Genomic DNA, 25,610 nt, shown 5'->3' with positions numbered 1-25,610 from the left:
AGGGAGTGAGTTTTGTTTTACACCGCACTCAGCAATATTTCAGCTATATTGTGGCGGTCTGTAAATAATTGTGTCTGGACCAGACAATCCAGTGATCAACAGCATGAGCATCGATCTGCGCAAATGGGAACCAATAACATGTATCAACCAAGTCAGCGAGCCTGACCACCCAATCCCGCTAGTCGCCTATTACAACAAGCATGGTCGCTGCTGGAATTAAGGAAGATGTAACAAAGTTAACAAAGACAATGGTGTGTGCAACTGCAGGTATGAGAGTGTATGCATGTGGGAGCAAGACCCTGCTTTTACTATTTGAAATCATGCCATTTTCAGCTTCCACCCTACACAGCATCATCAACAGTTTAACATGGAGTTTAATTCAGACACATTATACTGTCTCTGAGCAGGTCAGCAATTGTGCTATCCAGGGTAACTGGAATGGTTGTCTTTTAATGTTTTTTGGCACGACATGTCAAGGGGACAAAACCAGCCACCTTCAGTGCTCCTGGCAAATGCTGTATTCAAAGCACAAGCTGAGCACATGATGAGGGAAGTGTTTACAGGAAAATGAAGACATCAAGTTCCTCCACGGATATTTGTTTCCAGAGGTTTAGTTACAACTCAAATAAAATACAAGCCTAAATCTAAAATCAATAATCTGTTATGGAATGTTGAGTCATTTTTGATGAGATGATCAGCTAATCTGCTGTTAATATGAAATATTATTTTCTTCTCAATTGCAGTGTCAAAATCAGTGAATCTCTGACAAAAATCACCAAAAGAAATGAGTCAGCAATAATGAGGAAAAAGCATGATTGATCGTTGCCAAGTCGAGGTTGAGAGGCAAGTTTTCCAGAACTAGATTTTGAGGAAATGAACTATATGCCACATGATCCTGAACAGAACAAGATCTAAGATAACCTACATCTACTGATGCTGAACCAATTTCAGGCAACCTCTACAGCCTCCACAGTTCTAACATACAAAACTACAAGTGAAAATCCAAAGATGTGTCCTCATTGACATGAACGTAATAATTCTGCACCATTGCCTCAGTTTTGATACAAATTCAAACTTGATAATGTAAAAGTGACAGAAAATGAACCACACATATTTCTCCTGATTATGGCATTACAGTGGAAGCTGTCTAAACCAGCGCTCATTGGGACTGAAGAGAAAATCTGGTTTAGACAATGTACCGGATTGGATAGCTGATGATAAATGACAAGCCAAGGATGGGACTGAGATTTTATGCTGCTGTTGACAACTTGCCATATTGGACAGATGCCGGTTTTGAGAGCTTCCAGTGGTTTAACACCGTTGGCCTGAATGTGGCAGGTGATTTTTTAAACACTTCTTACCTAACATCACTGTTTTTCAGATCTGTTGATGCACCATCATCTGGAAAAACAAAGAAAATGCTTTTCTTTAAACTGCATTTTACAATATTACATCTGCATAGTCTATTTAAATTATTATCTTATATTGTATGTCTTCCTTTGCATTTGCATAATCAAACTGATGAATTCTATTTGAAAAATACTTTGACCCTAAATGTGCATGTGCCAATATTCCAGTGTCCTGCATGATGTCTGATGCTCACATGACTGGAGCAGTGCTTTTCAGACAGATTAAAACCTCACAAACAGACTATTTTTGTCTCAGACTCCACATCACACAGCTATCTAATGACATGGACTTCTCGATCAGGCACCATCCAGATCCTATCCCAAGATTACCCATGTTTGGTGAAGGACCTTACTTTCAAGTTAGACACTTCCCGCCTTAGGTGAGTGTAATCTGCATGGTCCCTGACCAGTTCAAGATTGGCTATTTCAGATCACGTCTTGGACCCCATCAAAAGCTATCAGTGATCGTAATCATGTTTGACACTGACAAAGACATCTGTCATGTGTAAATATTTAAGGGAGGCTGAGGTGGGGAGGGGAATCTCCAGAGTGGAGGTCTGCTAATGAGTGGCGCCAACCATGGAACACCCTGCAGCAGGCACAGGAGGGTGTGAGTTATTGATCCTCACTAACCATATCTCATGTACAACCACTGTGGGACATGAACGTTATTCCTCATCAAGTTTGAAATACCGACGGTTGATGTTCCTTTTACATTTTTTCCTTCTTGAAAGGATCAAAACATTTTTTGCAGCTATGATTTGTGTTTGTGATGTCTGTTCATCTTGTTTCAGTCGTAAGTGTGCATGACCACATTTTGTACATATATAACCTGCAAACCATCATGAAATTTCCCCTGTGTAGAAGCTGTCATTAGCTGGTAATTATTCTGGTATCAACATTATATGCAACAACTAAAAGTTTTAAAAAAGAAGGAAACTAATATTTCAAACAAGCCATTTCAGTTGTTTGAGAACTCATTTCAAAGAAAACACCCTGTATATATTTCTGAAGCTCACTTTTAGTTCCCAAAGACAGATGCGACAAAACCCTTTCCACATTCATTAGATATCTCTGCCAAAAGCACAGTTGATTGTACAGTTGTTACTATATCATGAATAGATATCTATTTTAGCAGTATTACAGCTGTATGATGTTGTTTGTAAACAAACCAGACCATCCAGTGATTTTCACTATGTGATATAATGACAAAGCATGTTTCTATAAATTACTATGAAATAATGATGATACCAGAACAGTAACCAGAACTATATTTCCATTCATAGCACAGTACAGAATGAGTAATATAGGAATGCACTATTGGAATTATATCAAGTTACATCATTTCCAAGCTCCCATAGCCACTAAAGGAAATGAAAAAAGATGGCTGCTTTAGTTGAAAATACCAATCAATGTGAACCCGCTGCAAGCATTTCCAAGTAACATTTCTGAAGTTTCAGAGTGGCACCAAATCAAGTTTACAACAGGAAACACTCTACCTGGAGCATTCCCCAAGACTGCTCCAACACAGTTTCACAAATAAACAAAAGGTCATTCAAGGGTAAAATGATTAAAAATTCATTGCTACATGAAAAAACGATCTGGTGGAATTCTGTAGGAAACATGTTACATTCTCCAGCATTAGGCACCTGTGACTACAAAGTCCCTTCCCTTTGTAGAACTTTGATGTCAGTGATCCCATCCTGCTGGTGATCTCCTCACACATACAATAAAGGCACTGATGGTACTTAGGATGGTTCTCAGTCAGCACTGTACAAGATAATGAGACAAAGACTATGAATAAATACATAGCTAGACAAGACTTGTACCAAGGCCATGTTTGTCCTCCTCTCCACAATGATGAAGGAATGGAAGTGATAGAACTTCAGTGGAGAGATATGCAGATTGCTTTGGTGGGCTCACAGCGATAGTGACAAACCCTTTAATGTACATCTCTTTGTTATTCCATGGGCCAGTTTTAGGAAGTAATGAAATTCACGGGGACCTTAAGTAGCCAATTACAGTGTGACTCAGACAAGTAAACTGGATAACCTCCCTATCAATTAGGTGTTACAGGAGGTCAGAGTATCAAGGATTATCTAATTAAGCACCGCCAAAATGACTGCAATGTCTGTTTCTATTCAATTAGTACATCAGGCTAGTTCATAACATTCTGTCTAAAGTCGAATTCAACTAAATCAATTCACGTCATTTGGAAGATGTTGTCTTGTGAAGTTTAAAAAAAACGCTGGCTGAAACTTCATTACAACACCTAATGCAACTAAGCTCCCCAAAATACATGTCTCGAGAGAGTAAAATCAAGAAAAATGGCTTGATGACTGGAGGGTGTTTTTGAAAGGATACCATTGCTGAACACTGTTGATGGGGAATGGAGTCTTTCTATCATGAGCCTTTCAAGGGTACTGAGTGACTAATGACAAATGATACTGATTTGAAGAAAACTACATGCCACTTTTAATCCATTAACTCCTATTCTGAAATAAATTGGAAACACTGAGTTGGAATAAAATGCTAATATAGAATTAGGAATTTAAAATGCTAAGAAGAATTCCTGTTAGACTTTGTGAAATGATATCCAATAAAGACACAAATACATTAATTTCTATGGATTTCTTTTCCAGATTAATCTCATAGTCGCTAGATGGCCAACTGCCTTGCCTTGAACAGCATGGGACACTGAGCAATATTGTAATATGGCTGTTAGTGGCTAGTTCATTGGAACACAAGGTGTGCTCTGGCATGGCCCACAATCAGACCTTAATCATCTTGCTTGGATGGATCAGCAGCCACTGTGATATTCTGCATCAGATTTGTATTTTGTTTAAATTTCTTCAAATTGCTAACAGGACTAAAACAATGAGTGGATATAGATTTAACTGACTTTTAGCAACATTCAATCAGTATCATGGCAGGGGACAGTCAAAACGGGCATTACACATTGTACAAAACTTAAAAATCAGTGAGTGAAGACACTAAACACATGAAGCTGGATTAATCAAAATGAAAAACTTGTGACAGTGAGTGAATGTTTCTTAAATCACTGCAGTTAGCAATGTTTTAACTATAACATGGTAACCATACAGTAAGCCAAGGTTTAAGCATGAACAATGTTGCATATCATGTGGGTAAACTGACACAGCCATGTCACAGAATGTTCCCATCTGAGCCCATGTTTGTCCAAGAGACAAATGGGTAGGGATCTCAGAGCTAACATTTCTGCTAGCTTAGGCTAAGGTGGTGACTGAAATGTTCTGTGCCAACTATGACTGACTGTTTTGATGGGAGTTGATTAAAAAATATTTTTCGAAATATTCAACTTTGTGGTTCTCACATTTCTGAAATCTGGTTCAATGCCACTTTTGTGCATCACAGATATGATGTCTTTGAATGTCATTTAGAAGTGTAAATACATAAGAATGAAGATTTTATGGATATCAACTTCTTTATGAGAGAACACAACGTTTCGGAGTTAATGCTTACTCCTTCATCAGGTGATTGAGAAAGGGATACAGAGGTGTATTTATATGTACAGGTAAAACAATAACAAAGTAACAAGTGGAATGAGTTAACGAAAGCTAGTATAAACAAGCACTGATAGGAAGCCGATAGTTAAGATAACAATGATGGAAGCCAACGGTAATGCATTACAGTTGATTGGATATGTTTACATAACATGATTGGGGATAAGGATGGAAGCCAATGGTGATACATGGGAGGACACTAGGATACTATCTACCAACAACAACAACTGGCGCCAAAGGAAACTGCAAGAGGCCATCGAGATCCGGAGACAGAAACCAGCCATCAACCGCGACCAAGGAGTGTACCTACCAAGTGCCTGGGACTTATTGATAAATTAATCTCATCTACCTGTGTACATTCTATCTATGTAATTCATGTATAGCCTATCTACCCGAGTACATACTTGTGTTTGTACATCACCAACCCTCATGTATACATGCTCACCCCCTATCGTGTGTTATGTACATCATCCTATCATGCGTAATGTATCACCATTGGCTTCCATCCTTATCCCCAATCATGTTATGTAAACATATCCAATCAACTGTAATGCATTACCGTTGGCTTCCATCATTGTTATCTTAACTATCGGCTTCCTATCAGTGCTTGTTTATACTAGCTTTCGTTAACTCATTCCACTTGTTACTTTGTTATTGTTTTACCTGTACATATAAATACACCTCTGTATCCCTTTCTCAATCACCTGATGAAGGAGTAAGCATTAACTCCGAAACGTTGTGTTCTCTCATAAAGAAGTTGATATCCATAAAATCTTCATTCTCACAAATATGATGATAAGATACTTGTGCAAAGGTGGAACAACACACCTGTTGTGTGTATTCTACATAGTTTAACCTTGTTATTCTTGCTAGCATCCTGATAAAATTGGAAAAATGGGCCTGATGTTTAGGAGGTACGATATCTTTAAGATGCCAGAAATGGGCCCATCCTCCGTCCAGCAGGTGGAACAGGCTTTGCCCTCTTTGTTGGAGGAGACACCAGATATTTCTACTCATCTGATTGCTGCTTAGTCTTTAGGTGATGGTGGTGAACCTAAGACTGGATACAGAGGGTTCTACAAATTTTGCTTCAAACTGACATAAATTCTCATAAGAGTTGATAAACCTGGAGTATTTCTGATCATCATTCAGAATCCTGGGAAATCAGCTTGCTGAAATCTTTTCCATGTCCACTTCGTTCCTCAGAATGTCCTCAACTTTGTCAAGAGAAATCACTACTGTGTTGGTCACATGATATGTAGCCAATTGAGATCTTATATATTTTGTCAGTATTTTCCTTCACAACATGTTTGCAATTAAAGGTCTTCTTGATCTTGGATCCACCTCAGGGCTTTCTCTTCCCATCTTGAACTTCACTACCCATTTCTCAACAGATGCAAAGGAAGGAGTATCACCTCCATAAAGTTGATAATACCGATGGCTGTTAGGAATTATCTGTACTGCTTGAGATCAGTAAGACAGTGAGGTAGCAAATATTGAACTGAACACATGCAAATTTTAATTACTGTTAAACATTTCAATGATCTATTTTTGTGCAATCACTAATTCATTATCATGTGTTGTTCTGGAGATACTGGTATACCAGACACATTACAAATTGTATATCTATGTTCTTGATATATTCCCGTCAGTTTGTAATACTGGCACCCCATCATTGTTCTGCACTAGAATTGTTCAATAGGTACAGGGGGTTGTGCTCCACAACGTGCTTGAGAGAGTTTCAGGGTGTGACATGTTAAAACACACCTTGTTTTGTGGAAAAAATGTGTGAGGAAATTGTTGACGAGGGATATTTGAACTTGTCAGAGTAAGACCTTATTTTAAGACAGTTATACTAAAGTGTGAAACTAACATAACGTTTTCCTGGGGGCTTATGGTATGGTTGGGTCATTGAATCTGTTATCACCCACAAGATGTGGACTGTTCATGATATCAATACCTGGATTTGCTGGCCCAGATTAGCTTCTTTAATTCAGCTTTTAATTCATTGCATGTAAACTTGGCCCAACTTGAATAAACACTGGCAAAGACACACAGAATACACAGAATTAATTACAAGTACACACTGGACATCAAACATACAGCACAGGTCCATTACACTGACACAAATCGCACTGCAGTCTATTTAAAAATGCATCTGTCTCTTACAAAGACTATCATGCCTATCATGAATCCACTGTCCTTTTCAAATGATGCATTAACTTATTAGACATTCAAATTTTTAAAATAGATAGTTTCATTATTCATCAAAGCATCTGAATCAATAACTACGAGATGACAAAAAAAAACAACCCAAAAAACAACATCACAGCCATTTTACTTGATATTCCTAAAGTATAATTCACAAGAGAACAAATAATGTCTGTATCTTGAAATATCACTTGGTATTTTTCAGTACACTGAAAATATTCGGAAATCGTACCATTGTGATGAATTTTCTACACTTGAATTCCTTCGACAAATAGATGATGTTAAGATTAGTGTATATTGCTGCAGCAGTTGTGCTCCGCATACAAACTGAGGGGTTTTTGTTTGTGTGATGGACATCATCCCTGTGATCAAGCTGAAGAGCAGTTCCATCAAGAAGGATGTTGACAGCTTCCATCACACAGTAATGTGACTGTTTCAAAAACCTCTTCATTCTGCCATCATCTGGATATTTCACACACCCTAGAACTCATTACACTTGGCACAGCCTCTTCAGAAAGAAGAAATCATTATAAATTTTATCAGAAAATTATGTAAATATGAACAGACAGTTTCAAATTCCTATCTGGAATCAACAAAATGCTTGTCAGAATCCTTTTGGTAGAGATCAATGAAATGATAAACATTAACATTAAACTGATTTTCTTTTTCAGGAACAAAAGAAAGTAATGAACTTTAGAATTAAAGTGAAATTTCTGGCAAATACAAAAGAGGCTCACTTAGGCATAAATCTTCATTGTTTGATCATACTGTTTCTAACATGGATTCAAAGCAACTGCAAGTGTGTCTGTAAAGCCAATTATGTATATACAAATACTCCAACTCCTTCGCAACACCTGAGGTCCTGATTAAAGTGAGAGACTTAAACCACTATGATGCAGAGCAAGAACTACCTGGAGTAAAATTAGACGATAACTATTCTCATATGGCTACCACAATATACCAAAAGTATCACAGTGAACATAAACAGCAAACAATACTACACACTGATAGGTATGATACTTTATGCTGTTTATGGACTAGTTTCATTTTATGTGATGTGTAGTACAAGTGCCAAGGACTCCAATACAGAGACTATATTGATCTCCCCCAGTAAACAGGAAATCTCAGTGATGGACTTGTAGGGTGGACAAGGTCATTGCATGGAATGTGTTTCAGGTGTAGAAAGTTGAGAGGAAGGTGAGTATATATCCACATTTGTGGAACCAAGTATGTGGAGAATCCCCATGTACCTAAACCTTGTTTGGCTGTTCTGTTGTCTGAAACAGCCAATCAACATTCACCAAGAGGTGAGGGTGGGGTCAGAGGGTGGGGTCAGCGAAGGAAGTCTAAACACATCCTTCTTGAATGAGGGAGGTGTCAGGTTTCAGGGAAGTCACTGTTGAGAGTTTATACAAACCCCTCTGGACCCAAGCATGTGGCATGTATACCATGTCAGGAGGGAGATCACTATAGCGAGTTTATACACATCCCTTTGGAACCAAGGATGTGGTATGTTAACATCAAAAGGGAGGCAAAGATGGGGCATGTGTACCATGTCAGAAGGGAGGTCACTGTACTGAGTTTATACACATTCCTCTGGAACCAAAGATGGGGCATGTGTACCATGTCAGAAGGGAGGTCACTGTAGGGAGTTTATACACATTCCTCTGGAACCAAGGATGAAGCATGTGTACCATGTCAGGAGGGACGTCACTGTAGGGAGTTTATACACATTCCTCTGGAACCAAGGATGGAACATGTGTGCCGTGTCAGGAGGGAGGTCACTATTGGGAGTTTATACACATTCCTCTGGAACCAAGGATGGGGCATGTGTGCCATGTCAGGTCACTACTGGGAGTTTACACACATTCCTCTGGAACCAAGGATGAAGCATGTGTACCATGTCAGGAGGGACGTCACTGTAGGGAGTTTATACACATTCCTCTGGAACCAAGGATGGAACATGTGTGCCATGTCAGGAGGGAGGTCCCTATTGGGAGTTTACACACATTCCTCTGGAATCAAGATTGTGACATGTGTACCATGTCAGGAGGGAGATCACTATAGGGAGATTATACACATTCCTCTGGAATCAAGGATGTGACATGTACCATATCAGGAGGGAGTTTATCATGGTCAGACAAAGAGGGTAGGACTGTAACACTAAAGGCAAGGAGATACTGTACATGAAACTGATCAATGGTAATAAATATGGTATTCCCATGAGCAGGAGGCCTCTGATCACCTGCACTTCCCAGTGCACTGGTGCAGCACCAAGAGACATCACACCATCAGATGGACCACTCTTCCTAAAAACATGTCCCCGTAGGAAAGCCAGTAAAGCCTCTATAAAGAAAATTATATTGCTTCAGTCCCAATAAAATGAAGCAAATACTTTTGATCTGGACAGAGGGAACAACTAGACAGAGACCCTCTTACACCCACTATCAGTTTAACGCCAAGGTTTGCGGCAAAAGCATTCTCTTTTTATGAAGGAAAGCTATAAAATTCTGAAAAAAAAACATCAGAGAGAAGCAGAGTTGTGATGATCAATTGGAAGCAAAACCCGACACAGCTTCATTCATTGCATTTATTATCATTTCTCATGATAACAGTCGGTTTCATGCTGGTGATAAATGCCAGTCGTGAATCAAACGTTACAACTGGTGCATGGTGCTTTGTGGGGAGACAACTGCATTGAATCTTCAACATGATAAACATGCCATTGGCTGTTTGTTCCTTCTACCAAAATGGTATGGTGCTAATGAGCATAGTCTTCAATAGTGTTAATACCATAAACAATTTAAATGCTAAGAAATGGAAAAGAGATGACATCAATGTTTATAGTTTTTGTTAGAGGGAGTCATATCATGGCACATAGCAATGCAGGATATCCTTAAGTGGTATCACAGACATTTTGTGTCCCATCTAATTAATAGATCAACCTCTGGTCTACTGGTCTAACTTAGCATCCTAAACTAGTGCTGGCAGCCTTACCTTTAACCCCGAAAAGATTTATTATCAAATGATAACCAAAAGACTGTTTAGACTTATATATATTCCATGATTTAGTATGATTTTTTTGCAATTTGATTGAATAATACCTCCACAAACTTCAACTTCATGTGATCTAACTTCCATGAAATCAAAGTCAGGAAATATAAAGTGAGATATATTAAACAGATCAGCTGGGGTGAGTTCAAAAACTTTATTCTTAATCCTGGCAGCTATTTTTGGACATGTCTATGTGGACGAGCAGGGGTTCACTTGCAATTAGGAAACCATGAGACAGGGGAGATCTTAGAACTGCTTTATCAACTTGTGTCAACAAACTGACCACATTGAACACTGAGAGAAGCACTGTTGCACTGTTTGATTTTAGCCCGTAAAATCATAGTTTATGGGTCATTGTTCTGTAGGCTAGTATTTCCACAGATAAGCAGGTAACCCGATGTGACAAAAGTCTCCAATACATGAACATAGCAATGTTTTACTTTGCCCATATTCTTCATTTCATTCTCATATCAATTTCCTGATTTTACATTGTTATTGAACAGCATTGTTGTTTTGACATAGCAGCAAGTATCTGAGCTCCATCTTGACATTGACAATATTAATGAAGTCATAAAACTTCCCAGGTGATTGCTGGTGGCCTTGTCACCACAGGTGCTCCATTTCGCTGTGTAGAGTTGTACCTCTTGTACTCAACAGAACTTATGATTGTGGACTTGAATCCTAGTTCACCTCTGTTATGTTTGATTGTTTGTCCACATCGTACCTGGAGGGTTTAGAGGAAACTGTCTGACACCTGCATCACTTCAGGTTTTTCCTACATAAGCTGATAGACCATGATATAACCTGAATACTATATTACTCATCATAAGTAAAGACTCACGAGTGTAAATGTAGCCACTTACTTCAGTCATCTGTTCCAAACTAGATTTTGCAAAATATTCCATTCCGTTTAAAGGTACTGTTTACACATGTACTGATGTATTGTAAAACAAATTTGTAAAGATGAAAAGATGATAGTCATGAGTTCTGTAAATGATGAAAATCAGTGAAAACTGGCAAATTCTTAATATAACTTTACACAGTTGTTCACATGCATGAAACTGATATTTGATGAAATTCATTTTTGATGTAACTATATATATATTTCCTGAGAGAGAGAGGGAGAGAGAGAGAGAGAGACACACACACACACACACAGAGTATATAGTGAGTGCTTTAAGGCATGCTAAACTTTTGATGGGTAGTATATTATTAAAATCAACTCAGTCTGAGGTATTTAAATCTCTTGCTGTGAAGATACATAGACCATGATGGACACATTACTTGAGGGAAACAGAGTCCACCAGGATACTAGTAGTTGCTGTGCCTACTAGTCAAGCTTAAGACAATGATACATTGAAAATCCTTCTGATAAATGTCACTTGTTCTGGCACATGAAGTCTGGGACAAACAAACATAAAGCTGATATTTGATTCAAAGATTTCGTTCATCAAGGATTAATCAAAATCTATGGAAACTCAGATCTAAGTAACGTAATAACTGTTTGATGCATGCTCACAAGCCATTGTTTAAGATAAATGGTCAATTATCAAATGCCTATTGGTTTGCCTCGACATAAATTAAAATTTCCATATCCATCAGCCATCTAGAGAGATAGTGTCACATGTAAGGGACAATGTTCCTCCCTTTGTCTCTACTAAGAGGTTGGCAGTAGGGTTCTACATCAGCAGATCTTTGAGGATGAGTGAGTGAGTGGGTGAGTGAGTATCATTTTATGCTGCTAATAGCAATATTCCAGAAATATCACAATGGGGGAAACCAGAAACGGGCTTCACACATTAATGTCGGGAATAGAACCTGGGTGTTCAGCTTGATGAGTAGGTACTCACTTGGCTACCTCACCATCCCCCACCTCAAGAATGATCCAAGATTATGAACTATGACTGCCACCAGAAACAATGAAAACAAGAGGCATCTTGGCACTTCCATCTTCTTGGAAGATGTGAGCATCCTACTGACACATAAGCAGCATCCACAACTAGTCACCTAGCACACAAAGCACACAAAGTCAGAGATCTATTCTATTCAATGCAAAATGTGGAAGTGGAACAACCGGTAGAGTCAATCATGCACATGTATCTCTGTTGGCATGGCTCCAAGTGGTCACATGTATCTCTGTTGGCAAGGCTCCAAGTGGTCACATGTATCTCTGTTGGCAAGGCTCCAAGTGGTCACATGTATCTCTGTTGGCATGGCTCCAAGTGGTCACATGTATCAAATGGTAGATTTGGGATAATGTTTTCATAGTAAAGAAAACATTGTATGCTGTCAGTTAGGTGCCTCATTCTGTGAGTGAGTGAGTGAGTGAGTGAGTGAGTGAGTGAGTGAGTGAGTGAGTGAGTGAGTGAGTGAGTGAGTGAGTGAGTGGGTGGGTGGCTGGGTGGCTGGGTGAGTGAGTGAGTGAGTGAGTGAGTGAGTGAGTGTAGTTTACACCACAGTAATATCAGCAATATTCCAGCTCTATGGTAGAGGTCTGTAAGTAATCGAGTCTGGACCAGACAATCCAGTGATCAACAATTGGGAACCGATGACATGAGTCAACCAAGTCAGCGAGACTGACCACCCGATCCCATTAGTCACAACAGTAGTCTTACAACAAACAAAGTCGCCTTCAAAGGTTCATTCTGAGAGTGTGGATTCTAAACTATAATTCAGTTTGTAACATTTGCTACTTCTGACTACTTTCTAATGTGACTGTGCATTGACATATTTAGGTACTATATTCCAGACATTCATCAGTCATATTTGTTACCTTTTCTTCATCAAACAAAGTTTTCTTTTATCCAGGTCTTGGATGTTAGTAAAAGATACCAGTTCAGCAGCAATACTGAGTTTCATAAAGAACTACGGAACTGTAGTTAACCAATGGAAAGCAGAATTGAAACATTGCTTTAATAGAAGGGAAGTGAGCATGAGAAATACTTTACATAAAACTGCAACAAGAAGTGCTATAATATTGATGTTTTTGAATTTGAGCAATTCTCCTGACTCTGGTGATCCTACTGCTTCAATAGTTACACACTATATCTAAACCACTGCCACAAAAACAGAAAATCACTTCAGCTCAACCAAAATTGAACATCCCTTCAAAAACAAATACAATACATTTACAACTGCATTCTTATTATTTCTATGAAAGAAACTTTGATGAATAGTAAGATTTCTTTAAAGAGAGGCACCAGGTCAGTTCTGACTTCTACCAGTACAAAGCACGTCTGAATCAGCCTCCCCGTCTGCCCGTCTAGGCCTGTACAGCTCAACCCATTTTCCATAGTACAGTTGGCTCCATAAGCAGACTAATTTCCTAATTACACTCTGGAGAGACAATGACAGGAAGGAGGCAGGAAGTATTTGTCTGCCAAATGCTAACATTAATCCTGATATCAGGTAATCAAACATCAGCACACATTCCATCACAACAAGCTGCCATTTCACATGCTTACATTCACTAAAACCCCCTACATTTAATTTTGTCTTACAAAAGACCGATGCACCGTGCTTTTATTCCGATTTTCAAAAGACAAAGGCTTTGAAATTTCATCTGAAGTCATCCCTTAGGTAATAAATGATCCCATTCTTGATGTTTAATGAGAAGAGGGAACAAATAATGGCTGATCGCTGCCAAACTGTATTGATTCTCCACAGAATTGTTTAATATAGAGGATGTGCCTGCAGTAACTATAGTAGTGAGAGTGATGAATTCTGGTTACACATTGGACATATGTGTATTGTAATGCAGTAACCAACAAGGGACAGTGGTGAATATCATCAGCCCATTACAAAGTGTAACCATCATCACCAGGTTCTCATTGGCTGCGGGGGAGCAATATCACCAAATTGAAGGTAATGACAAATACTAAAGATCAAACCCATTTTCACTTGATCGATGGAGTATGGGAGAGAAGCGAGAGAAGAGTTCACACAGAAACAGACGCCAACTGTGGAGTGTTCACGTACAAACCCGCAGGACATTTGCTGATATTTCTCACTTCACTGTACACTGAATGATTCCCAATTGATGCAGCTTTCAGAATGTGCCCAATTGCTCCACTCTTTCATCTGTGCCATTAGATGAACTGCAACAGTAGCTGAAATCGTTTTTAATGTGGACCTTCAGCCTGGTTAATACCTTCATCTACTAGCTATAGAGAGTAAGAGATGAGTTTTGTCAGTGTCGTGGATGTTCTGCCATGCATGGGTATTGATCCAATCCGTCACTTGGGGTGGTACAACTTGAAAGGGACATCAGTAGGAGAGGTGACCTCAGGCTGCTGGTGACCCCTCACTCCTGGCAATCAGAACTGCTCAGAGCGCTTCACTGCATGGCTGGCAATAGGCAAGGCGGGAAATCTGGTGTCAGCTAACGACAAACAGAGGAGTCTGCCAACCTTTACTCACTTGACTGAGGCTGTCATTCACACAACGGGAAACCAACACCTTTGATCACAATTAATGACTTCATATTGTGTGAGCTGACTTTCCACCACTGAGATGTGTATGTAACCCACACTTCTAGAACTGTGTCCTGGCAACAGATTATTTCTCATGTGATGTAACAACTCTTGAGATAACCAAGCAGCTGAAAGTGTCATGGACTAAAACATCAGACAGAATCTGGAAATCAGTTTCCTTACAAGAACTCCTCAGAATTAAACATTTCCTTGATGGAAGAGACGAAAGAAAAGCTTTAGGCATTTTTAATACATAAACCTGTGGAGGTCCATTAATGCAAGGTTCTTGGTGAAGAGCCCCAATCTGCACTTCCGAATTTGACAAATTAGGATAGTAATTGCGACACTTTATTCAAAAATCTTGGAAGCAGGATTCTGAGTCATATTTCGACTGTGACAAGTGGACCTAATCTAACCTCCTCTATTGCCCTGCGCACTGATATTGGGGGAATTAATGACTGATATTGATTGTCTGACCACTGTCCAATATGATTTGAGTCAGTGCTGACACATGGAATAGAGAGGAATTTTCTTGCCATAAAATGTGTCTGAATGTGATGCTATGACAGATTTACAGGCAACCATCAAACCAGCTTCACAGGTAAGAATAATGACAGAAAGCTCTCTGGGAAACTTCAAACACCTAATTACTTCAACTGTATCTAATAGAAGCAACGTTTGTAAATACCACTGTCACATCAATTATTCAGCCATATGCCATTAACCTTATATGCACTGATTATCCCAACACATGGGATGGGATAAAAGGTTTTCTCAAGATGTCCACCGTGTCTGAGAATAGGACCTATGAGAACATGTAAAATAATCATCTGTAAAGTTGTTTTCAAGACAATATTATACTAACATCTTAACTAACACACTAGTGTCCCATGACACTCAAAAATAAACTTTGTACATGTAAACTAGTCAATAAGATCAACCTCCGACTACTATTAAAACTGGGTACTTTAAATATTACAAAGGCATCCAGATTTTAACTTTGCTGAAATACTCCTGAAATGAAACAAAGATAGTTCTAACAGATTTAAAATAAATAATAATAACATTATGCAATTCACTCATTTTTAATTTATAGTGAAGGTGTGAAGAATAAAAAGAGATTATAGCTTAAAACACTATAAAAATCATATTCATAGTTTTGTTCAGCTTGTAGACATGTCAAACAGAGCAGTAATAGCACTAAACCTTCCTGCTGACTTCCAAGTACCAAGTCCATCTTTAAAATATACATTAGTTGCAAGCTAAAGTCATTTCAATTATTGATTGCTTCCATGAATGCAAGGAAAAAATACCACCAAACCTCCATTAATCAGTGATGATTTAGCTAGCTTTATCCAATTACCACAGTCGTACACATGCCATGCCTCTCTCCGTCTTAACTTGTCATCTGACAGACACAGTCTACATGGTTAGCGTTGAACAAGCATTGCTCACAGCTGTTTCGCAATGGAGGAATCACCAGACACAAAAACAACACACAAAAACTTGTCACCAGTCTGTTAGATTAAGTATTCCATACTGCAACTTTTTCCTTGCATTGCACGACACTCATTTAAACTTCACATGGCTTGAACTGTAAGGCAGTGAAGGCATAAGACTATCTTCCGTGGAACTCTGACATTCTTGATCATTGACAGCTGTAGCAGATGCGTACTGGGGGCAAAGTTTACAAAGACATTTGCAGAAACTTCTCACCACTTCATCTTGTATTATGATATCAACCAAAACTTACTTTTTTCAGTTCATAGCAGTTTGTACTCATTATCTTGGGTTGTTTGGAATAAGATTTTTAAAGACATTTGCAAGGGTTTTTATTTCATATTTTATTTGCAATGAACTTGATTAGATGAGGGAAAAATATTCACCAATACTGTTTAATTTGCAGGAAGTAAAATATTTGTACAGTACAATGGACACAAGTACTGATGATGTCAGTGCTTTCAGCACGAGATGCTGATACTTCTGTCAAGTATTACCCATGAACATACAGGTTACAGTTGGTGTTCAGCAACTCATGCTTGTAGTAAGTGGACTAACAGGATCTGGTGGTTACGCTCAATGATGACGTTGACACGTCATCATATTGTAACTACATTAAAGCTCATGCCATTGATCACTGGGTCGCCTGGTCCAGACCACTAGAATATAGCTGGAATATTGCTGAGTGTTAAACAAGAAATACACATAAACTGTTCATCATGTGTATTGTTCCTGTAGTTGCACTACTCTAATCCATAATCATGTCGTGTGGCCAATAAAAATGTAATTCAATTTATCAGATGTTACCATGGCTGACACTTCTGGCTTCTGTTTCTTGGATTCATTAACTCAAAAATGCAAAATGTTTTGCCATACTTACATACCAATGTCTTATAATAACATGTGCCTAATGATGTGACATTTCTAATCAGTGTTTGAAGTTGAGGATGAAATCAAAAAGCCCTAGTAATAATGTTAAAGGTCCCCCAACTAAACTGCAACAACACAAAGTTTGATCAAGACCTTCGTACCCCTAATTTTATAACACAGCTAATAATATTTGATGTCTAATGAGACTGGTCTGTGGGCAATTTCACACTGACTTGACTGAAGACTGAATGTTGCCTTTGGCATCAAATAAAAGACACTAGATTGTATAGTGTATAGCATTCAGCTTGACCTAGCATGTATCAGGAAGCCATACATTATCTACATCAAGTCAATGTACTGCCAATAATGAAACAATGCCTAAATTCTTGACAAGTTGCACATTTCAAGGTAAAAAGGTAATGTTGCAATAAACTGACATCTCTACACTGTAACATGAAACTGACTTTCATTTGCTTGTATCCTGTCGGCAGACTTATTATCCATATAGTGCTTCAGATATTTGAAAAAGTTAAGAAACATTTATTATACTTTCATGTGACAGGTAAGTGGTTTATGAACAGGACGTGAAAGTAAGCTTGCTGTGAATATGGCAGGATGGCTGTAAAATGAGCTTTGTGCAACGGAAAACACACTGAGCCCAGTTCTGTACTGGGAAGTTCAGTCAAACAATCTGGATTAATGAGAAAGAGAAATATTCTAATAAAGACAACCAGCCATCTTTTAGTGTATATTAAGTGAGTGAGTGAGTTTTGTTTTATGCCACTCTCAGCATTATTCCAGCTATAGGGTGGCGATCTGTAAATAATCGAGTCTGGACCAGACAATCCAGTGATCAACAGCATGAGCATTCATCTGCACAACTGCATGAGCATTCATCTTCACGACTGGGAACCAATGACATGCGTTGACCCAGACAGCTAGGCTGACCACCCAATCCTGTTAGTCAGCTCTCACGACAAGCGTAGTCACCATTTGTCAGATTTGTCAGATATTATATATCTGTTTGGGCTATTTTTCAACACATTTCACTGACTAATGCATAAAATATACATTGGTTGTGAGAGCACATTTTGTTTCTTTGTTTAATTCCCATTTAAAAAAGTCAAAATTCTAACCTAAAATTCATAGCCGATATCTTTATTGTGCAAAATGTGGTTCTACTGACCCTTCACCTCGTAAACAGAACCATGAGTGAGTGAGTGAGTGAGTGAGTGAGTTTAGTTTTACGTCGAACTTAGCAATATTCCAGCGATATGGCGACGGTCTGTAAATAATCGAATCTGGACCAGACAATCCAGTGATCAACAACATGAGCATCGATCTGCGCAATTGGGAACCGATGACATGTGTCAACCAAGTCAGCGAGTCTGACCACCCGATCCCGTTAGTTGCCTCTTACGACAAGCATAGTCACCTTTTATGGCAAGCATGGGTTGCTGAAGGCCTATTCTACCCCGGGCCCTTCACGGGTCAGAACCATGAATTTGGCATTAAACTGTGTTCAATGTTGTTCAGTTGATGTAGAGAGTGAATATGCACATGAACCTCCCCAAAGCCCACAGAGAGCCAATGTGACAGCATCAGAAGTTATGTTTGGCATGTTGTAGAAACATTGTTTGGCTGAATCAATTAAATATGCAGCAATATCAGCATCCTGACTCAAATACATTTTCATGCAGGTCAAGAAAATTCATCTCCGGTGGTGTGTGATACACATGTCCATCAGCGGACACATGTTTCATAACTTAATGAATGTCAGGGTGCATTATTTCCTGCTACAGGATTTTATACAATTTGTCACTCTCATCCTTTGATAAATACACAAAAAATGTAAAACAATCCTTACATGAAACATAGTCATTGTAAGCTAAGAGATTATCTTAGGCTACTTACAGTCATTACATGCACCCAACTAACTTCAGTAGAAAATTAATATATATGTACATTTTTTGTGAACATACATGAATAATAAATGTAATGCCCTCTGAAAAGTGGATGAAATTGGATGCTGCTAGTGAGTTACCATAGTAACATGATCTGAGAGAGTGAGGGTTACTACTAAAGGGGAGTCCTCAGGCATGCACTTGATGTTTAGATGCACTGCTTGTGAGACAGTCCCAATCACATTAATCACTAGACCATCAGATCAAATATTCAAGCACGCATATGGTCTACTATGTATCCATCAAACAATGAAAGACTGTATTTGAAGATGAGAAGATTTAGGACATTGTTTCTGTTTAATTTCTCATTGTTAGACACTTTCGTGTTCATTATGACAATATGCTCGAGGTCAATGTCTAATGAACATGAAAATTTGAAAGTGTTGACACCAAGGCTACATGTTTTCTTCCATTCAAATGTTCTTGGACATTATCTTTCTTATCAACAAGTAAAAGCTGCAAACATATGAATTTCAAAATCAAAATATTTGCATTTTGTTCCAGTTACTTCCAAGACAGCTTCATCCTCAGAACTGTAAACACAACTAGGTACAATATAAGAAAAAATAATGACACAACTCCTAAGGCCTGTTAAAGGATTTTTCTTCAGCAACCCATGTCCGTTCACTGGCCCTCGTGTCATTGAGAGGATTAAAGATTTTTGTAATAAATATATACATTTTGAGATGGCCCCCCACGACTTGAAACGTTTTACAAAGCATCAACAAATTGATTTAAAAATGGTAAAGTCAATCCTCACAATGACACGAGGGCCTGTGTGCCCTCTGGCTTGGTTGATACTGTTAATCACAGGATTGCCTGGTCCATAGTTCATTGTGTACAGGTTGACCTCATACATTTAGCATATATAGTGTTATACAACAAACAGAGTTCCAGAAAGTTTTCAAAGCTAGTCTGACTTAACCACACAACTAAGTGTCTACAATCATTCACACTGGTGTTTGACACTTTTCGGAGTATACAATTTATTTTTACCCCTTGGGACCAGTCAAGTGGCTATTTTTAAATCAATTTGTTGACGCTTTAAACATATTTCTGCCTGAAATGCTGCATAAAGTATCACAAAATCAATAGACATCTCTGTAATAATAAGCAGCACACAGCCTTTTAGTGTATGATGTGCTGTAGTGGAGTTTGTACGTGACGTCTGCACTTGATCAGCATAGAAAGATATGTAAAGATATTCAGGTACTGTTTAAAAAGAAAACAATGAGTATTTATGAAAACAGAGTTGCTTAGCTATTGTTTCATATATATTTCATGGGTGATTGTAAGTAAAGGACTAAAGCTATTAGACTCTGCTTCATCGTTTTCCTGTCTAACAGTCAAAGTACATTTAACGAATTACTGACAAGATCATGTCAACCCCTTAAGTATTCTGATGTGTCAAAGAAGAGTGATATACGATACACGATTCTGACGGTGAACAGTCATATTAAATCTACCTTAGTGTACAAGATATGAGTACATTGATGTGAGAACATGTCAGGACAGATGAGAGAGACCTTCCATTTTACCAACCGTACCATCATGTTAGAGAACATCGAATTTTAACACCTTATTATATACTTAAATGTGAAAGACAAAGATTTCAGCCTTTAAGAAAAGTGATAAATTCACTGTAGTGACAGGATTTTGATGCTGCTTACTGAACTGAAAATATCACTTTGCAAGAACTACTTCAAAGTTCAAAACAGTTTTCTTTCAAGTATCTGTCACAAGACACGCCAAAAGGCATCGAAAACATATACCTTTCACCAAATACATTAGATCTGCTCGTGTGGGCATCAAGATGGCCAGCCTCCAGCGAAGTCAGTCCGTGCAATGGCGTTCAGTGAGTGAGACTGAGAGTGTCTGTCCATTTCAGTCAACTGTTGCATGAAGTCCATGCAGCGCTTTGTGTGAGTTGACCTCTCTTCAGAACACTTGACAGCAGTCAAAACTGATATTTTATGTTCAAGTGACTTTATTTCACTTGATTCATTATCATGTTTCTTTACAATCATTGACACTGTAGATAGTTGAATTTTTTTCTCAGTTGTTTTCTTCGCCTAGTAACTCTCGGCATGCCATGATTATTTGAGGTCCTAATAAAGTGCACCAACATTTAGTGTTGAGTGAGTTTAGTTTCATGCCACAGTCGGCAATATTCCAGATATATGGTGGCAGCATTCAAATGATTAAGTCTCGACCAGACAATCCAGTGATCAACAGCATGCACACCTATCTGCACAAGTGGGAGCCAATTACATGTTAGTTAGAACCATGAAATGCCCTCCATTTATGTGTTTTCTTACAACGAAGGGAGTGAGTGAGTGAGTTTAGTTTTATGCTGCTTTTAGCAATATTCCAGCAATATCATGTCAGGGGGTACAGAAATTGTACCCATGTGGCAATTGAACCTAGGTCTTCAGCATGATGAGCGAATGCTTTAACCATTCAGCTACCCTGATGCCCCTTCCTATCATGACACTTGAATAAGCTTAAATATTGGGAATAGCAAATATAGTCACTATTATCTGTTGCTTTGATAAGATTAACATTGGAAATGGAAGATATGTTTCGAAGTCCTTTGAGATTACTGTTAATCACAGAACTGTCTGGTCCATAGTTCATTGTGTACAGGCATACAGTCATACAATGGTGACAACTATTTCATTCCTACATTCCAGAATCCAGAATTTTCTTTTGTATAGTTTTCATAGTCAAATTGATAAAATAATTTCCACCATAATTTAAAACAGTAGACCCTATGCTGAAACAAAGCTGTAAGAAACCAATGTGTCAAAAGTTTTGACATGACCTATCACAGGATTTTGTGTAAGTAAAGATACAATAGTTCAATAACATAAGTACATACAATACCTTTCACAAATAGGTTAAATCATCTGAACTTTCACATAGCAAATGACAGATGAAGATCAATATAAAATTCAGTAAACATACTATTGTTCCAGTAATAATTATTTTTTGAAAATCAGTTGAAGGAACAATTAAAAAAGATAATCAATTGTGAAAAACAGATTTTCAATTTATCAGAATTTTGTTGTTTTAGTATAACACAGTTAAATGAAGTAAAATTACCATTAAATTTGACAAATACTCACTAACAAACATGCCTTTAACAACGTAAAGCTATGCACATTGTAAAATTTTATCCACTTTAATTGTTGGATTACATTTCCAATTTCTTCCTTGCATGCCTGTATTTCATTGCATGACAGGTTTTGTTTTAAAGACATTAATTAGAAAATAACTGGAGAAAAATTCTTTACATTGGTAATTACATAAAAAATATATCTCGATCATAATAAATAATCGTTCACAACAAGTTCTCCGATAACCAATAGTAGATTTGGTTTCTGATTCCTAATTATGCAACTGTAACACTGGACCACTGCACCACTGTAACACTGGACCACTGCACTGAAAGCTATCATCTTCGTTTCACTCTGCATCATCAACTAGTTGAACTGCACTCTGTGACATGGAATCATAACAAATAACAGATAAGATGCAACAGCAGCTAACACCCTATATTCCTGCCTGATAAAAGGAGTCACACATAAATCTGATCAATAGTCTTGAAAGTCTGTCAACTTTCAATCAATAAAAACACTTTATAGCCCATTAGTATATGATCAATATCACTCCATTGCATAGTTTACTCATCACTAGTTATAATAAATTTACAGGACACACTTATTGACAAGGGACTATGCAGTAAAGGTGATGGAATAGCAATAAATCATTACTCCACCTCTTGCACCAGAACCTTCAGACATTGAGGGTATTTATAGAAAGTAATCCAACCTAAACTGGACAGACATTCGAGCTGGGGGTGTGACACCAAAGGCCATCCATGGTCATTTAAAGTGGCCATTTTTCCATCTGATTGGTGATTATCTGCACATCATCTTGTAATGAGATCTGCCCTTGAATTAGCTACCATTAGTCTGACGCCACTCGTTCTTTATCACCTCCAAAATGTTTCTTCCAACATGGGATGAAGAAATTACTGTGTGATTCTGATTGGTTGGTCCTGACAGATTCATTGAATATCTTTAGATGTAGTAAGACTGGTGCTTCCAAAAGATAACAGTGTTATCAATGGTGGCATGTCCTGGGAGTATCTCTATATGAGGGCAGCTTACCAAGTAACAAAGTCTCACAACAACCGGCTTACTGCAAGCCAACTGATAGCGGAAATACAATTACATCATATTAAAGGATAAAGGGTCTTCCCAATACAATTATGTAACTTCAAGGGATCTGATCAGGCCATTGATGAAAAAAGAGAATCCCCTTGTAATCTGTCTGTCAATAGTATTTGCAGTCCAGCCAGACATGGCTGAGAACGAGGTCACCGACTTGTACAAATGTCTCCCAATGTAACCACATATTCAGTTACCACATTCACACAACAAAAACAGCCAGTAAGACAAAAACTACACATTTTGAACTTATACCTAGCATGGTAATTAATTTGGTATCTGACAGTTTTATCAGAGTCTCAGTTCTTTATTTGTAATATGACAAATATGATCTACTGGTCTTGATGTTTGAGAAAGTCTGTGAACATTACAATGTTCATGTATCGATCAGGGCTGTAATGAAGGAAATTCATGAATATTCAAAACTAAACTTATAATCTACTGTAATAGAAAAAATGACAGTTCTTAAAATGACCATGGTTATGAATATAAACAAAAGGATAACAGAAAACTAATTTTCCAGTCAAGTGATATAAAGTCACTAGCAGGTCGAGATTGAAATTATTTGTCTATGCATACTGAATAACATACTTTGTAATAAATCAACATACTGTGATACCCTTGAGTTGATCCAGTGCTATTATTCAATCAATGATATCAAAAACTGTACTTGCCACAATTAACTACCATATGTTTTACATGGTCACAATGTATTGGATCTACATCTACCCTTCACTGACATGAGTTGGTGTCTTTGTAACCTTACACTGGCCTTGTAGTAGGTGTGTGGGACACCAGGTGTTATATCTGTAATATTACAGAAATGGGTAAGTATAGACACTTTCAGATGCTTGATTAGCTTTTTAGAAGATGCTATTTGATGAACATGGAGATTTTTCTGAGTTACATCTTGTTTTGTATTCTTGAGCACAATATTTCAGGGTTTATTCTAGCCCCACCATCAGGTAGAACTGAACAGTATATGATGATGGGGCTAGCACAGTAAGTGTTCAGTTCTGCCTGATGATGGGGCTAGGACAGTCACTGAAAAGTTGTACTCAAGAATGTAACCCAGAAAAAAATCTCTAAATTTAAAACCATTATCAGTGGGATCCATCACATGTTTTAAATGAATGTTGTGTTCTACCTTCTGGTCACTGTTTCAAAATTATGTATTACAAATGAAATAGAACTTCAAAATCATTTGTCCCGTACAGCATAAAACTTCTAAATCTTCCTCAAAATATTTCTATAGTGAAATCTATGATGAGGCACAAGTGAGTGAGTGAGTGAGTGAGTTTAGTTTTACGTCGCACTTAGCAATATTCCAGCGATATGGCGACGGTCTGTAAATAATCGAGTCTGGACCAGACAATCCAGTGAACAACAACATGAGCATCGATCTGCGCAATGGGGAACCGATGACATGTGTCAATCAAGTCAGCTAGTCTGACCACCCGATCCCGTTAGTCGCCTCTTACGACAAGCATAGTCACCTTTTATGGCAAGCATGGGTTGCTGAAGGCCTATTCTACCCCGGGACCTTCACGGGTCTGAGGCACGAGTAATCATACTATATCATGTACTTAATTACGTTATGATTTGTCATTATATTCTGATTAGCTTGACATTGTGTGTAGTTGTTATATGCATTGTGTTGGCTCTTTGTATGCAAGAAACATTTCCCTTGCAGGACAATAATGTTTATCTTATTTTTTATCTTATTTTAACAGTGACTAAAGAGATAGATAACTTTAGACCTCTCACCTATGAGGTCAGATTAAGGTCACTTTAAAATGACAGTGATATCTAAAGGCAAAACACTCAGGTCATTATCTTTTTAATCTTATTAATGAACTGTTGCCTTAGAAACTGACACAATTTAACAGATAACGGGACAGTTTTTTCTTAGAGTTATCAGACTACTGATGTTACTTACAAACATTACTGAACATCTACACATTTGAAACATTACACAAACTGTCACTGACCTTCCTAACAATATTTATCATAAGAAAATAGTGTTTGATTGCTCTTACACAAACATACCAGTCTAATTTCAAACTGACCAGGGTACAAACCTATTTTCAAACTAGAATATGACATAAACCTGGTTTCAGATTCAAAGATAAATAAACTGAATAAAATTCATAACAAATTAACACCTTTTAGCTACAAGTGGTATGATGTTGTACAGTAGATAGTATGCCTCATGGTAGTGCAGCAGATCTTTACCCAGAAGAATCATTACTCTTGGTGGAAAGCCATTTGCTACAAGTAAAACCCATCCTTCCCCAAACATGACAGGTTTAGCCATTACTAGAGGAGAGGAGTACACACTGCAGCAGGAGTG

At 38.0% G+C, this 25,610-nt stretch overlaps 1 protein-coding gene across 1 annotated transcript in view; it reads right to left on the bottom strand.

The window, feature by feature from the left end:
* LOC137266022 (dynein axonemal assembly factor 9-like) overlaps positions 1-25,610 on the bottom strand; it is a 126,130-nt gene that overhangs the window by 34,115 nt on the left and 66,405 nt on the right. Inside the window, exon 15 of the mRNA XM_067801519.1 lies at positions 1,362-1,401. Coding sequence (XP_067657620.1) covers positions 1,362-1,401 — 40 coding nt within the window. The remainder of the gene's footprint in view (positions 1-1,361; positions 1,402-25,610) is intronic.

The sequence above is a fragment of the Haliotis asinina genome, chromosome 15 (genome assembly GCF_037392515.1).
Source record: "Haliotis asinina isolate JCU_RB_2024 chromosome 15, JCU_Hal_asi_v2, whole genome shotgun sequence".
Lineage (NCBI taxonomy): Eukaryota > Metazoa > Mollusca > Gastropoda > Lepetellida > Haliotidae > Haliotis > Haliotis asinina.
The sequence above is the reverse complement of the archived record's forward strand: the minus strand, read 5'-3'. Positions and strand labels throughout refer to the sequence as shown.